Source organism: Electrophorus electricus, chromosome 14, assembly GCF_013358815.1.
Source record: "Electrophorus electricus isolate fEleEle1 chromosome 14, fEleEle1.pri, whole genome shotgun sequence".
NCBI lineage: Eukaryota > Metazoa > Chordata > Actinopteri > Gymnotiformes > Gymnotidae > Electrophorus > Electrophorus electricus.
The window spans coordinates 3,974,558-3,991,216 of record NC_049548.1 but is presented as its reverse complement, the minus strand read 5'-3'; the positions used below and the strand labels follow the sequence as shown (position 1 = coordinate 3,991,216).

General features: G+C 35.7%; 2 protein-coding genes across 2 annotated transcripts; both read right to left on the bottom strand.

The window, feature by feature from the left end:
* Positions 1-77: 77 nt before the first annotated feature.
* stx4 (syntaxin 4) lies at positions 78-10,468 on the bottom strand. The gene is made up of 11 exons (XM_027006001.2): positions 10,319-10,468; positions 9,507-9,614; positions 4,760-4,859; positions 4,501-4,575; positions 4,322-4,392; positions 4,032-4,140; positions 3,138-3,211; positions 2,163-2,300; positions 1,825-1,935; positions 1,642-1,723; positions 78-1,125 (listed from the first exon to the last, which is right to left on the bottom strand). The coding sequence occupies exons 1-10, from the start codon at positions 10,346-10,348 to the stop codon at positions 1,643-1,645; spliced, it is 897 nt and encodes a 298-aa protein (XP_026861802.1). The 5' UTR covers positions 10,349-10,468; the 3' UTR covers positions 78-1,125; position 1,642.
* A 794-nt stretch (positions 10,469-11,262) lies between these two features.
* Positions 11,263-15,972, bottom strand: si:dkey-220f10.4 (tubby protein homolog). Its single transcript, XM_027006000.2, has 12 exons — positions 15,931-15,972; positions 15,377-15,533; positions 14,887-15,123; positions 14,450-14,566; positions 13,327-13,464; positions 12,961-13,142; positions 12,702-12,860; positions 12,371-12,483; positions 12,162-12,276; positions 11,965-12,063; positions 11,572-11,743; positions 11,263-11,426 (listed from the first exon to the last, which is right to left on the bottom strand). Exons 1-12 carry the CDS (start codon positions 15,970-15,972, stop codon positions 11,293-11,295), a joined length of 1,665 nt encoding a protein of 554 aa, XP_026861801.2. The 3' UTR covers positions 11,263-11,292.
* Between the last annotated feature and the right edge of the window lie 687 nt (positions 15,973-16,659).

Here is a 16,659-nt window from a genome sequence, read left to right as displayed (position 1 = left end):
ACCACCACACAGCACAGAGAGCATCTCTATTTCTCTCCACAAATAGTTGTCAAACAAGTGACATCAGAAAAATTAAATACATTTTAGTACAATATTTATTTTATTTAAAAACAATAGTTCTACATTAAAATAACCAGGATCAGATAATTCAGTACAAAACTCAGTACACCAAATGACTCTCTGTGATGTTACCCTCCAATAAACCCATTTAGGTAGCATTCAATAATAGAACTGTTGGGTAAAGCACCAAGGCAGGGGCACTTCAAAATAAGTAACTATACAAGTCTATCAAAAGTTGCTAAAGCAAAAGGCACCTGGCTTATTTGAGACAAAGCCCAAATTAATCACCTGCAGCACCTTTCTCAGTATATTTTTCTTAAAGTTAGTCACGAACAATTGTAACTGCAATTCTAGGGTGCAGGCCACACTATAGCCCTAAATACAGATTTATGACATCAATTGAAAAGGAAAACATGTACATCATGTTATTTAACAACAAGTAGTAATTAAGGAGCAGATACTCCAATGCAAAAGCAATAAAAGGTAAGTTTGTGTATATACAGAAGTGATATGGAAGCTCATCTTGAAATAGCATCCTCTTCAAGAACTCACAAAACAAAGTAACACCAAGAAATATGTTCAATACATTTTCAATATTCTCAAAATGATAAAAAATAGCAAAAAAAAGCTCAAATCTCTAACAGTAAATCTCTAAAAGTGAGCTTTTCACATCATGGCATAATTATGCATATATTAATCATTTGCCTCACTTGGGGTTTTCCTGAGAACTCCAGTGTTTTTTTCCCCCTTTTACAGAGTCAATGTTATTGATAAGTATTGGTTTTACAGAGAATACATTGTAGTACAGCAAAAAAAGAAAAAAAAAAAAAAAGAAAAAAATACATGTGTCTGCAAATCAACATACATGGGAGGCCATTCTGCTAGGTTATTAACACTGAAGGGAAGTCTACATAACTTTCTGCTCTCCAAGAATAAATGAGTGCAAGACCTCAAACTGTCAAATAGATTATTGACATGTGATAATGTTAGGTTCGAAAATTAAGAAACATAGTATTATTTTCTTTGAAATGTCAGGAAGAGGAGATTAGTAGAAGATGGAAAACACTGGAAAAAAAGAGTAAAAAGATTGAAATAGATTAAAAATATCCATGCAAATAACATGAAAGGCATTTGAAGTACTCAAATTTATTAGTGCTCTGTGGATTTTTCTCTCATGTGCATTTCAAAAAGCAGGCTTGATATTGTCAGAAATAATGAGGCATGGTTCAGTCTGGTTGCACTTCTCTAAAAGCTAGAAATAAGAGATCACCTTGTCTTTTCTGGGATATTACATCTGACAAAAATATTACACAGAGAAAAATACAATGGAACAAATTTGGCATGGTATTTAAATGAACCCAGAAGTAGTAGTATTCAATGCAGCAATAAAACCCTTTAAGAAATTCTACCACTTAATTACATTTTTTCATAAAAGCCAAAGAATCCATCTTCTTACTTTTTAAGTTTATCAGTGAGAATGCCCAAAAAGTGGTGGCATGAGTAGCTATTGAGGAGATGTGAATGTAATTTTCATTGAATCAATACTGCATTAGGGTGCAACTCTGAATGTAGTTAACTCACCTCAGCCTGCGAAACTAGCAGCCAGGGCAATGACTATTATAAGAATTAAAATTGCACAGCATATTGCAATCCACACTTTTTTCTAAGGAAAAAAAAATCAAAATCAGTGTCAAAAGTATTTTTAGTACTGCAGATGGATTTTCAATAAACTCAAATTCAATGATAAAAGACAAAAATGCCAACCTTGCGTGCTTTCTTCTGAGAAACAACAGCTGCCCCAGTTTCTTCAACAGCCTTCTCGATATAGTTTGTAGAGTTAATTATGTTGTTCTCAATACGATTAACTGTTTCCCCCTGCAAACAAAATTGGTGCATAAGCAAAGTGGCTACTGAACATGTTTAGTAGAAGAATTTAAGCACATAGTTTTCATTCTCTGTCAGACATTAAGTGTAAGCCTGTTTATTTTAAAATAATGATACATAAAAAAGTTACATACTGTTAACCCTGTTCTTATTGTAACTGTATAAATACGTATATGATATCTCAAGTTTTTTCCGAGGTTGGTCTTTCTGTAACACACCTGGGCCTCCACTTCCATGGCAAGGTACTGAAACATGTCATGAAGGTCTTTGATGCTTCTTTCCAGTTTGAGAATCTCCTCGTGCCTTGTCTCAATCTCATTCAGTGCCATCTTGGTAGCTTTAGCGTCTCCTAAGATCTGTATAAAAATTTAGCTCACACATAAACTGATGACATGCACCAGAATCTGACTTAAGAACTGTTGGAGGGAGAGTTAATGCGGCAAGCTTTCGGACAAGCAACACTATAATATGCCATGATAACATAACATTTGTACTCTTCTAGCACTACTGTGCTTTTGCATTTTGTAGTCCTATGTGTTGTACTATTGTTGTATTGCACCATGGACCAGAAGTAGCTACATCTTTTTCCAATGTATACTAAGTATATGGAGGAATGACAGAACAACTTGACACTTGCACTTAAAAATGGATAATGACAATGAAGACAGAACAAGAGCACAAAACTAACACTCACTGATGTCATGGCTGTTATGTAAAGTGAACAATGAATTCTACTGAATTCAATTAATTTTATAATCCTTAAATATTTTATTGTGTACAGGTGCATACATTCATACAGACACATTCTAAAGAAGAAAAAGCTTTTATTGTGTAAATGATCTTACCAAATTAACTCTTACTCCATAGAAAGCAAGAAAGAGAACTTGAATAGAAATGTGAGATTAACTGAATGTAGTTGATAATCATATAAACTATTATAGCAGCATGCTTCATTGAGGACCCCGATCAGTTCATGTACAATCACCAGTGTCAACATACTAAATCTAGCTACATAAAAACAATAAAACAGTAACAGAAAAATGGAAATCAAACTCCTGGAGCAACCATTCTAAAATCTGATCCATTCAAATATCGCCTCAATTTTCGAAAATAAACATAAGGTCACTTGAAAATACCAACAAATCACAGACAACTTTAGATAAGTAAAGCAATAAGTGAAACATAATACTCACATTTTGAGTGAACACATCTGTCTGTCCACTTTCAAGCATCGTCTCTAACTGTTCGTCTGACACATCATTACCAGCTGAAACAAAAAAGGGAAACATCAGGATCAGGCAGATATTTATTCCACACTAATTTATTATGAATTTAGTTTTTCATGGTATAGAACCAAACATACAATGTCACATTCCAAGATACACCAAACTGTGTAATTCGGTTGGGTTATTTCATTATACGCACCAGATGCTAATGTTCAGAAATCTTAAGTGTTAACACAAGATATAATCTTGTATCCCAGAATTGTGATAAATATTGCACTACAGAACTCAATTTAGATTCTGGGAGGCAAGCTGCTAATTGCAGTGGCCACAATCTACTTGTAAATTCCACCTCTCCTAAAAAAAAAAAAAACTTACCTTTCTACTATGTGTGAATTATAAACAACCATCACTGGGAAGAAAGTGACTTGCCAGAAGATACACAATGTTTTACCATTGAGTATAAAGTTATTCAGTTTCATTTGCTTTCTGGCCAGGATGTTTTAGTATGTTCCCCCAAAGGCTTCTAGAAACAGTTATCCTGCTTGACAAAGGTTGGGCTTTTGTTAGCAAAGGAAAAGTTGGCCTGATGACTTCCGTATTCTACTTATTTGGAATTTGAAAAAGAATTCACCAGCTGGAATAAGATGTGCTTCTTTCAAACATCTGCAAATTTAAATGCTTTTGCAAATCTCCTAATTCTCGTAGTGCAGATAGGCTGCATAATGTGACACTGACACCAAGACTACACTAAAACAATAATTTGCCATTTGCAAAACCTTTCGACTACATGTATATAAGCATTGTTCAAAAACTAATATTCACGAGCATTTATAATTAAAATGTGAGGGCAAAAATACTCACTGATTTTTAATTGTCTTTGTATCCTCTCCACATTTTTATTTCTGTACTTCGCCTGAATAGTGTTACATTCAGCCATCACCTCAACAAAATTTCGGGATAAGACACCATGCTGGGAAAAAAAGAGGCAAAGGGGATTCCTGAGAGGAACCAGCTCAACAACAGCAGCTGTGAAATGTAACAAAAACAAACAATCCAAAGGAAAAAAAACCAAAAACAAACAAACAAAAAAAAACACTGAATACTGTGAAATGTTGCTGAACATGTAATACCTACTCTCTCATATAACAAACCTGTGTTCTTTGCATTCTTAAACTTATTGAAACATATTTCGCATCTTCATCAGTTTTCTTGGGTTCAATACCTATAATTTGGGTAGATTAATCAATGGTTATACTAAAAGGCATTAAAAATATAAAAGTGTAAAAATAAAGTGTATATTCTATAATAATTATTGAATCATCAGGCTTACTTTTTAACTTCTTGTGGATTTGGCTAGCTAACACTTTGATCTCATCTCTAAGGGTCTGAAGTTCCTTTTTCATACCTGAAAGTAAATTAAAAAAAACTTTTTTACATCCTGTCATTTTTAATGGCTACTATCCATATCTGCTTCTTATATAAGATACTTTATTCTGGTATAAATGTGGTACAAGAAATGTTTAGGGGAATATTAAAATATACCAAAAGCTGTGGCATGTTTAATTAAAATACATGACTTCGCTACTAACTGTCCTCTGGAAGTGCAACTCCTAAAACGGTTTTCTGTTTGTTCTCCAGTTCAGACACTTTCTTCTTAAGAGCTTCAAGTCCCTCACGAATCTCTTGGACCTATAAGGCAAGAACAAAAATTGCTTAATGTAAAGCTGAAAAACTGTTAAAAAACAAAAACAAAACAAAACAAAAACCCAACTACAAGTAGGAAAATATAAGACTACCTACGATAAGTTATGTAAATAATTTTTACTATTTTACTATGACCATATCATAATTTTCATGCATATTTTCCAACTCCAAGCTGTATAAACATGAATGCTTATTGGATTTAAGCATATTGCATGATGTGTATTTGTGTAATGAGAGAGGGTGTACCTAAGGAGTTCAATACCCTATACCAAGGTGTGCATAATTATTAGGCAGCTTCTTTTCCTCAGGCAAATGGGCCAAAAAAGAGATTTAACTGACTCCAAAAAATAAAAAATTGTAAAAAGTCTTTCAGAGAGATGCAGCACTCTTAAAATTGCTAAGCTATTTGGGCGTGATCAGAGAACTATCAAAGGTTTTGCTGCAAATAGTAAACAGGGTCGCAAGAAACATGTTGAGAAGAAAAAAAGACGCAAATTAACTACCAAAGATTTGAGAAGAATGAAACTTGAAGCGACCAGGAACCCATTATCCTCCAGTGCTGTCATATTCCAGAACTGCAACCTACCTGGAGTACCCAGAAGTACAAGGTGTTCAGTACTCGGAGACATGGCCACTGAACAAGAAACATAAGGTGAAACATCAAGACTGGGCCAAGAAATATCTGAAGACAGATTTTTCAAGGTTTTATTGACTGATGAGATGAGAGTGACTCTTGGTGGACCAGATGGATGGGCCTGTGGCTGGATCAGTAACGGGCACAGAGCTCCACTTCGACTCAGATGCCAGCAAGGTGGAGGTGGGGTACTGCTATGTGCTGGTATTATTAAAGATAAACTAGTTGGACCTTTTCGGATTGAAGATGGACTCAAAAATTAACTCTCAAACCTACTGCTAGTTTTTAGAAGACACTTTCTTCAAGCAGTGGTACAGTGCCTCTTTCAAGAAGACCATGATTTTTATGCAGAGCAATGTTCCATCGCATGCATCAAAGTACTCTACTGCGTGGCTACCCAATAAAGGCCTTAAAGATGAAAGAATAATGACATGGCCCCCTTCCTCACTTGACCTGAGGACTTGTGGGCTCTTCTTAAACTGCAGATTTACAGTGAAGGAAAATGGTACAGCTCTCTGAACAGTGTCCGAGAGGCTATGGTTGCTGCTGCACAAAAAGTTGATCGTCAACAGAAACTGACAGACTCCATGAATGGCTTATGACTGTTATTGAAAAGAAGGGTTGCCATATTGGTCAGTTTTTATTTTAATGTCAGAAATGTTTATTTGTAAATTAAGTTGTTTATTATTCTCACTTTACCAGATGAAAAACAAGTGAGATGGGATAAATTTCCGTTTTTCATTTAGTTCCATAATTCTGCCTGAACATAATAAACAATAGTTCTTTTAGCAATGGCATTAGCACAGGTGCTTTATTAGGTGCCTGAGAAAACCAGTTTGGAAAAACTGCATTCCGGGACTGAAACTTGTTTGTGTTTACACTGACCTCCTGTCAGTCACTTTATGAGACACTCCTCAATACCCCATAACTCCTCCCCATCTCTGTCTGTTTGGCTAAAACAAACAAACAAACAAACAAACAAACAAAACAAAAAACAATAGAATCGGGTAAGCACCATGAATTGCCATGTGCTTGTACTGTGGATTAAAAAAAAATAGAACAACATAATAAAACAAGAGTTAACACTGGAAGTGCTTTTTCCAAACTGGAAAGAATTATTACATTGCCAAAGAGATGACGCTGGATGCAGAATTAGTGCTGTTCCTCCCAGTCAGGTATGATATGTAAACGTAATCGGTATAATCAAGCAGATAAATCTTCCACTTAGACAGCCAATTAAAGTCATTCTTTGGGTGAACCACTTTCAGAGAAATGTATGCAATGCTGGTCAACTGCATCATACTCCCTTGCAGGATGATATTAGCTAACTAGCTAGCTAGCTAACATGGGTAGTGACTAGTACACTTGTGGGAGTCCATTACAAGGAAATGGACAGCAACAACACTTAGCTAGTTTGAGAAATTGTTATGAGCTGAATTCTATGTGTTTAAGCTACAGGCTTACATTTTCACTACTAAGAAGTTACATTTTATAGTGAGCAACTCCACATATAAGGGTAAAATGCTAAAACCATCATGCCCCCCAGACACACAAGTTTGATGCCCACTCTGGGCAAGCAACACTGCTATACCAAGAAGAATCTGTAGAGTACTTGAGCAGCAGGATAAATCTTTGAAAAAAGAGAAACGTAATGATGTGTCATGTTAATTTGTCAGGAAGCTAGAAGGCATCATTTCTTTGTTAGGGAGAGCAGGGTTGTAGGCCTCTCGATGTTTATCATTTATTTAGGCTAGTCTCTGCATACAAGCACTCTCACCCTAAGATAATAGCCACCATGTAGTTCACTGCATAACTTGTTAAATAACAAAGAATTATTAATAAACAGCCTACCTCCTTGCTTGAAAATCATGACAACTTTTGTAATACTAGAAAACTACAGCTAACTAATTGAAGTACACTGCCCACTGTAGATATTAGGCATGTTTTGTGTTCATGGGCGGGAATGAAAGGCAAAGCGCTAAAATAAATAAATAAATAAATAAGAGCTAAAAGATCAATAAATAAATAAATAAATAAATAATTCCAGTGTTGTTGTGTTCACCTACTTAAACAACAGAGGTAGTGTTTCTTGGATCTTGACTAATGCACCTTTAATCTTTTCCCTAAAATTCATAAGCAAGTCAATCCTGGACATCCTACTGTATCTGCTTGTTCACAGCCTAAAGAAATTATGTCACAGTTTTTTCGATTACATTTTCAACCTATTGGTCAACCTTACCAAGTTACATAAGCCTCTTAACATTTTCAAATCCACACAAATGAACACCTGAACACCATGAACACCTGAAAATACAAACTGTTCCTGACTTTTTTTCAACACACATTAAACATTTATACAAATTCATCTACAATGAAAATGGTTTGAGATATTTACAGCAGATATTTACTTTCTTGATGCATGGCCTGGGAAAAACCCTCCCATTGATGGTCTCTTATGGCTGTTGTTAACTATAATTTGTGTTAACAATAAACTGCTTCAGCTTTGACTTCAAGTACTCCTCATACTAAGAGGAATTAGTGTAGGTACTAAAATGGGACCTTCTTATGCAAACCTGTGTTTAATTTGTTGGGAATAGTTTTTTGAACAATATACCACACCTATACTATTTTTCACAATATGCAATATACTGAACCTATAACTGTACTATTTTTATAACTGGATTTTCTAAAAAAGGTTATGATCCCTTGCTTACAATATACTGTTGATTCATTTGGTGCTCACTTATCATTATATAAATAAAAGGTTATACTTAAAACAATTCAAAATTCTCCAGGATGCAGATATAGCATCCTTTTTAAAGATACTCCACTAATCTCCTACAGACAAGACAAAAACATCAGATGTGCTCATAAAAAGAGAGATAAATTATCAGTCAAATAATAACTGAGGTCTTGTACATGTAACATGTCAAGAGGAGTTGCAGGCTAGATTTATTAACACAGCCCATAATATACATGAGACAAACAGATGAATTGTTATCACCCATTAATCCTCATGCATTACTGTAGGAGTTGACTACTCTTTTACAATATATAATCAATTTACATCGGAGAAACCAAGAGAACCCTTGCTAATCATTTCATTAAACACCTGCTGACCTTGAGAATTAGAAATCTGCCATATCCAGTGGCAAGGCATTTTAATACTAATTAGACACTGCATTAAAGGAGCATTACTTAACCCATATAAAAATGTTGTCATATTTGCCAAACCTGTCGTTATGTCCTAACAGTATTACATGAGACAGATCTGTGGGAAAAAATTAGCAAGAATTCATTTGCAAGAATTCACCACACCTGAATCAAAACAATCAATCAGAGACAGGAGGAGTGCCTCCTGAAAATATCTTTGGGAAGTGCCCAGGCAGCTATATCATTATGGTGTTTGTATTGATACTTATGTGTGCCTGTGGTCTCATAGCTAAATGTTCTCTTAAGTGGTTTATTGCTTATTTAGCACTATTCAGGACAGTTTCTGTTATCAAACAAACATCTAAAAACTGAAGTTAGTTTTTTTCCCCCAAATAAAAATCGTTATAGATTAATTTCCACATCTAAAATATTTATTTCTGGGCAGTGGTAGCTCAGTGTTTAAAGTACAGTGTTGGAAGGTTGCTGGTTCAAGCCCCACCACTACCAAGTTGCCACTGTTGGCCCCCCTGAGCAAGGCCCTTAACCCTCAATTGTTCAAGATGTATTCAGTTGTAATTGTACGTTGCTTTGGATAGAAGCATCAGCTAAATGCCATAAATGTAAATGCTTGGTTGTTAGCCTGCGATGTTGACATTTCACAACATGCACAGCAGCGACTCTGGGAAGGGGCTGTAGCGCAGCAGAGTGGGAGGGGCCTGGTAGTTGTCTAGTCTTACCGACTGCAGCTTTAATCATGATGCTACAGCTGCAGTAAGGTTAAATGACTTACATTACAAGTTTCAATTCCCATAAACACTTGATAAACTTAGAAATATCAGTTTTACCTTCCTAAAGAACGCCTCATTTTCTTTGTCGTCCTTCATCGAGGCCCCCGTGCCCGATTTTATCATGAGAGCTGTACCTTCATCATCGTCATCGGAACTCTGTGCAGACTGGTATGGATGTATGAAAATATTAGAGACGAATTATCAGGTAGCTAACATTTATAAAACAACCTCCGTGTGCGGCAAACTAAATCGTCGGGCGCCGAATTAAACTTTAGCACTGTTTTTTGGTTTTAAAAAGATGTGAAAACTTGCTAGAAGGATGACATAACGCTACCTAGCTAGATATCTAGCTAGAATAGCTAGGTTAGCTAACCTAACCCAGCTCACTTAGAAACTGGCCCACATCTTGTGGAAGGTGTTTTGTTTCTTTCTTCAAGTGACAAGTCAATCTGTGTTTTTGCCTAGTCAGGAAACCTAGCTAGCTAGCTACAGCTACATGTGACAACTCAGGACATATTACTATAGATATGCACTAGTTCGAACGACCCTAGCTAAGTTAGCTATCCTAGCTAAATTAAAATAAAGCTAGCTAGGTTAGTTAGCTAGCTACTAATGCTACTTAGAAGAATAGCTATCATAGGTCACACTGAGACTTTATTTGTAACACAGATAATTGAAAGTAATATTCATCTTTGCCCGACTGTCTTTTGCTAGTTAGCTAACTGGTTGGGGGTCCAGTAATAACAAACAGCTAGCTAGCTAGGTTAGCTAACATACCTAGCTAGCTAGCTACTATTTCTGACAAACATAACTTAGGTCAGATTCGATTATACGAGGTTCATAATAGCTCTGTCCATTAATTAACTTACAGTTCCCAGTTCCTTGGTTCGGTCGCGCATTCTTTCTCAGTTTATAAATAGATTGTGAAGTTTATGTTACTTCATCTATTAGTAAAACTTTGTTGACATGAACAACCGAAGAAGGGAGTTTCCATTCAAAGTCGTTCACGAGTCTCTCCCTTGTTCTTCTTCGGGGGTTGGCGTCCACCATTTAAGCACTTAAGATACAGCATCACCATCTAGTGTACTCTCCATCTTTTGCGGCCTCCATAGGTACTAACTAACTTTTTCATATATATATATATATATATATATATATATATATATATATATATATATATATATATATATATATATAATAGAGAGAGAGAGAGAGAGAATTTTAAATCTCTCTCTCTCTCTCTCTCTATTATATATATATATATATATATATATATATATATATATATATATATATATATATATATATATATATATATATATATATATAATAGAGAGAGAGAGAGAGAGAGAGAGAGAGAGAATTTTAAATCTCTCTCTCTCTCTCTCTCTCTCTCTCTCTCTATATATATATATATATAGTACTTTACTACAATTTTAAATATATTAAATATTTTAAATATCTCTCTTTCTCTGTCTGTCTAGTTAGATAGATAGGTAGATAGATAGATAGCGTTTATGTAGAAATCATTGGAAGAAAATTAAATGCATATTATTTGAAAACACATTGAAAAAGACATCCACAAATGAATAAAAATACATTTAATTTTTATTGTTTTCTTAAAGATAGCTAGGTAGGCTAGGCTAGGATAAGTAGGCTATTGCTAATTTTAAACCCTACATGTGCGACTGTATTAAATGCATAACTATTATTGTCATAGTATGCTGGCAAGTGTTAAGATTCATATAGTCAGCACATTCATATACACTAAGCATCTTCATATTATTTATATTATAATGTAATATAGTTATATTATAATGTAATATGTAATATAAAATGTAGTTTATTCACAAGCCAGTTTGCCATCAAAAGAGGACAGAGTGATGGCAAAAGCTTGTAGTGCACACATGGGAAAGCTGTAGTCCATGGAGAACACATCTTCTGCCACTTTCCCAAACTGCATTACAATGTAGTCCTCTGGACAGGATAAAAGAGAAAATCAGTTACAAATTTGTTAAATATATTTATTACCGTGAGCACAAAATTACTGTTTGCACCTCTCCAAGTCAACCCTCTTCATTCACAAAATGGAAATGCACAGTGAGGGTTTGCTCCAAGTTACCATTGTCAGGATGAACAATTTGAAAGTTTTTCACAGATGCCTGTGTAACTCGTCCATGGAAGTTCAGTACATAAGACTGGGTCTGCTCATTCCACTTGGGCGATTTATTCAGAAGGCAGACTAAATTATCTTTGTTTCCATTTTCATAGCGAGTGAGCAGAGATTCAAGTTCCTGAGGTATAATAAAAGGGTTGAGGGAGGGATCAGTTGGTGAAAAAGTTATGTTGATGTTGAAAACGCATAACATTTTATTTTGTAGATTTAGTATTCTATATTCTTTATATTACAGTAACAGAGCACTTTGGAAAATTATTGTAAAACTAAGTCATGTTGTGCTCTGTTAACATGAATTTTAGCGTTGTATAGACATTTACAGGAATTTTTCAAACTTACACTCTTTGGACAAATAATGACTCTTTCATCATCCTCATACATGCCAGGAATGATCACTGTCATTTTTCTGGGACCTTTAAAACCCAGCACATTTTTCTGCTGTGTGCAAGTAATGTGTAGTTTAGTTAGTGTTGTTTAGTGAGTATAAGCAGCTTATTCATATCTTTATTGAGATCTTTATGGTAATGTTGCCTTACGTAACATATTGCTGCAAGCTCTTGTCGAAGTAACTCAGTTTCTTTTATGAATAGTTTCCTTTCTGGATTCACTCCATTATTGTACACTGTGAATTTAGTCCCCAAAACATTGGACCTGAAAGGAGAGTATAACAATTAAATATCACAAAAATATTTCTGATTATTTTGGTTAAGTGAGATACAATCAGAAAAAGGACAAGTCCTAGGACCTTAGTTTGCCTATATAGCTACTTGTGTCTCTGGATAAATTAGTAGGATCAACGGAGATCAGATAATTTGAAGTTGTGCTCTTCTTCCTTTTTCTGCCAGCCATGAGGAAGATCTAAGTAATGAAACAGTGCCACACCATTGACAGTGAAAACCAAACCAATTACAGTGAAAACCAATTACATTTTGAATCAATTCTGTTGCACATGTTCATGCTTACCATCTTTGCACATTAAGAATATCAACTATCTTTTCATACTGTACACGTGAATGAAAGTGTAAGGATAATCTCTGATTAAACTAAACATTGGAGATAATGTGTTTTTCTCTCACTCTCTTCCCATCCTCCTTTTCCATGTGAAGATAATATGCAGGATAGATTCCTTTTTCCATCCCTCTCCTGTCCCTGGTGATTCTACACTGAATTGTGACATTCCTTGGAGCAGGGCGAAGAGCAAACTGTTCTCGATCTTCTATAGAGATTGGAGAAGCCTGGGAAAAGGGAGAAAACAGGAAGGAACACAGAATTCTCTGAATCAGAATACACTACACCGCAGTGTACTAATAACATTTGAGGCATTTAAAGTCTTACTTTTTCCATGTCTGTGGCTTCACCTTCTGACAGGGACTGCCTATAGTTAGTGTTTAGTGAAGCAAGACTGTAATTGTTCTTTATTCCTCTTTTGGTTCTTTTTTGAGGTTTTATAATATTCTCGTCTGCCTTGTCCTCCTCAACCTCACTGTCATCCTCACTGTCACTTAGATCACACCTTGCTGTAGCAATGATAGTAAAAACAATGAACATGTCTGATGCAGTATTATGCATAACAAAGAAGGAACAGAAAGGAGAAAGAATCAGAGGGGGAATCAACATTAAATAGTGGAAAATGGTTTCTGGACTGGTAGGTGTACTGGGACTGGGAGCATGAATTAAAAGACTTAATTTTTTAAAACTCACAAGCAGGCAAATGTTGTTTTTTCTTTGGAGTAGAAGGAATGGGGCTCTTTGACCAGTCTTTCTTTTCATCCTCACTTTCTTCTTTAGGTTCATTTTCCACGGTGATGTTGACCTCTACCACTGAATCAACCTGAGTTGCTAGCAATGGACAGTTGGAATTAGAAAAGAATGTGCTATAGCTAACCTATGGCCAAACGCATATAGACACCCCTGGTAATTATTGAGTTCTGGTGTTTCCTTCATGCCCATTGGTAACAGGTGTATAAAATCAAGTTAAAAGGAAAAGAAAATGGGTACTTTATTAATCCACAAGGGGAAATTGAGTTTCTGCATTTTACCCCTCCATGGTAGTGAACACACACACACCCGACACGGTAAACAGCCACCAACTGCAGAGCTTTGGGAGCAGTTAGGAGTCTGGTGCCTTACTCAAGGGCACTTCATCCATGAATTTGTGGAGGTGGGGGCTCCTTCACTTTCCTCACCCCTGATTTTGGTTGTCAATCCAGGAGATCTAACAGGTAACCCTTGGGTTCCAAGCCTGCTGCTCTAACCATAACTGCCCCCACAGGCTCAGACATGATAACTGATGGTTAATCCACAGCTGAATGAAACAGTAATTTGCTATGCAATCGCTGTAGACAAACACTGGCTGTAGAATGGGTAATACTACAGGTCTGCTCTGGCCAACTATTATTGTGAAAGCTAAACCATAAAGTGGTAGAACACACAAACTCATAGAGTGGAGCCACCAAGCGCTGAAGCATGTAGTCTGGCCTAACCTCCAAACTGCCCCGGAAGCCAACTGCCAACATTAGCACAAGAACTGTGCTTCATAAAATGGGAATCCAATCAACTGCACACATTATACACTATGCCAAGCATTGGCTGGAGTGGTGGCCACCACTATTCTATGGAGCAGCAGAAACATGTTCTTTTTTGTAATGAATCATGCTTCACTATCTGATAGTCTGATGGACAAATCTGGCTTCAGCTAATGCCAGGAGAAAGCGTGATGGTCAGGTGTTCACAAACGTTTGCCCATGTAGTGTATTTCTGGGAATCATATCCAAATTTGTAAGCAATTAGGTAGCATAAGTAATAGTATGTGAGCTGTTAATACTTTGCACTTCCTTTGTTTTCTTGACTTTCTCTTTAGAGTCATTCTTCTTTTTCTTTTTCTTCACTATTTTCTTATCTACTGGTTCGTTTTCATCCCCTACATCATGAGGTCCAAGTACTTAAATAGAACAGAAAATAGATTGTATTAATAAGACTACTACACAATATAGCAGAGGTATTCAACTGTGGACCTCAAATCCAATTTCAAGTCTTCTTTTTTTTTATATATATATATAATCAGTAGTAGTTAATTGAACAGTGATTGTAGCTCTTTGGCCCCTGTCTCACAATATACTCCTAGGTGAGCATACGGTAGAAAACTGGTATCTGATCCTCAAGGGATATGATTTGAATAGCTATGTTTTAGGGTATAAATTAACTACCAGTGATTACAAAATCCACCTCTGCACTGAAGTGATAAATTGCCTGTTTACATACATTTTTCTTGAGACTTCTTAACACTTTTTTCCTTTATTTTCATCCCCCCTGCTTGATTCTGTATATGTGGTATGTGTATAGGGCTTGCTTGGTTATCCGTGTTCAGCTGAGTCTTGATTATGGATGGGACAGGTGGAAATATCTCTTCTGATATCAGTGAGATCTGAGGTGAGATGTTCATTTCACCTAGACTGATCTCCTCAAGCATGTTATCATGAGCCTGTTCCAGCTGAGCGTCTGAATTGGTGAGAGAGAAAAACTGGGTGTCATGAATGTCACAGACAGGAGTAAAAGTCTTGTTTAGGTTATGGTTGAAAACTACATGAAAATGAAAACCTGCTATACTAAATAAAAATTCACTGTGTGTTCTCAAGAAGACTAGATGCCCCAGATAAATGTTATAAAATATATCACATGCAATCTTTGCTATTCTAGTCGTAGATTGACTGTGGTAGAGCGAGAAAGCAGGAGAAAGAATGTTTATGGGTACTATTTAAGGAGGTGCTGCTTAGAGATTGACTGAGTAGCAAAGCCATGTCTTCAGCAGCGGGCTTCTGCCTGCGGCTCTTTGGCTGAATATCAGGATTTGCTGTCATCATCTGAGCATTGGCTCTTCTTTTTTGCTGCTTCTTCATCAAAAGTGTTCGCTGTTGAAATAATCAGTAATATCAGTGATGTAAAGTTGAGTCAACAGAACCATTACAACCAATGTGAACAAATGAATTGAGGCATGAATTAAAACAAGTTTAACAACTTTATCTTATGTGTTAAATATCAAGGTAAAATGTCTCTCAAGCTGCAATCATCAGATATGTTGATAATGATTACCATTAATTTATGCAGTTAATGACATAATATTAGGATATATAAAATTAGAAGAAAATACAGATGTGCATACTGTAAATGTAATCATAAGCATTTATCAAGAAATTTTAAATAATCGAGAACTAATCAAATAATACTTAAGACAAACTTTTAACTGTGTCTGGCATTGAAACATTCTAGCATGGGAAGGCAAATACAGGAGCGTTGTGCAGTCCCTACCTGATAGTCAAGCTTCTGCTGGCGGATATCCTGGTCCTCCATTTTGCTGTTAAAATTGTAAAGTTGATTTGTCCCTACTGTTATAATATACCTAAATATTTGACTACCAAGAGGACACAAAACTTTAGATGTTATCCCAAAGCATGATTTGTTTCAAAGCAAATTGAATCAAATGGCCGTTTTATTCATTCAGCTCTGTCTGGCTTCCCCACCTGCATATAACAGAAGGTAAAGAAGATTAGAAGAGATAATGTTCTTACACACCACACAGCTCTGAGATGCCATGCAGAGTGCACTTACAGTCATCACTGACATCAGAGCCAATCTGTGACTTTGTTCTAAGGCATAGTTATCACTCCATTCATTTAATCTATACACTACAGTAATTCATTAAATACTTATTTATTAATGTTTACACTGTAAAAACAATCCAGAGATTTGGATTACTTTTAAAGTTATTTTGTCAGTTAGCATTATGATAAAACTGCAAAAATGCTTTAAGATACGTTTTTAGTAAAAGTCTGGTAACTATTCAAATTTATTGGTGATACTGCCATCAACCTTGGGAGTACATTACAATATATTTATACAATATATATACAATACTTTATATTTTATTGTAATACTGCAAATGTAATTGATCATTAGAGTGAACAGAAATCTAGAAACATCAACAAGTAAACATAAAACCAGTCACTGTGCATGTTTTGGACATTATTACTTTTGGAC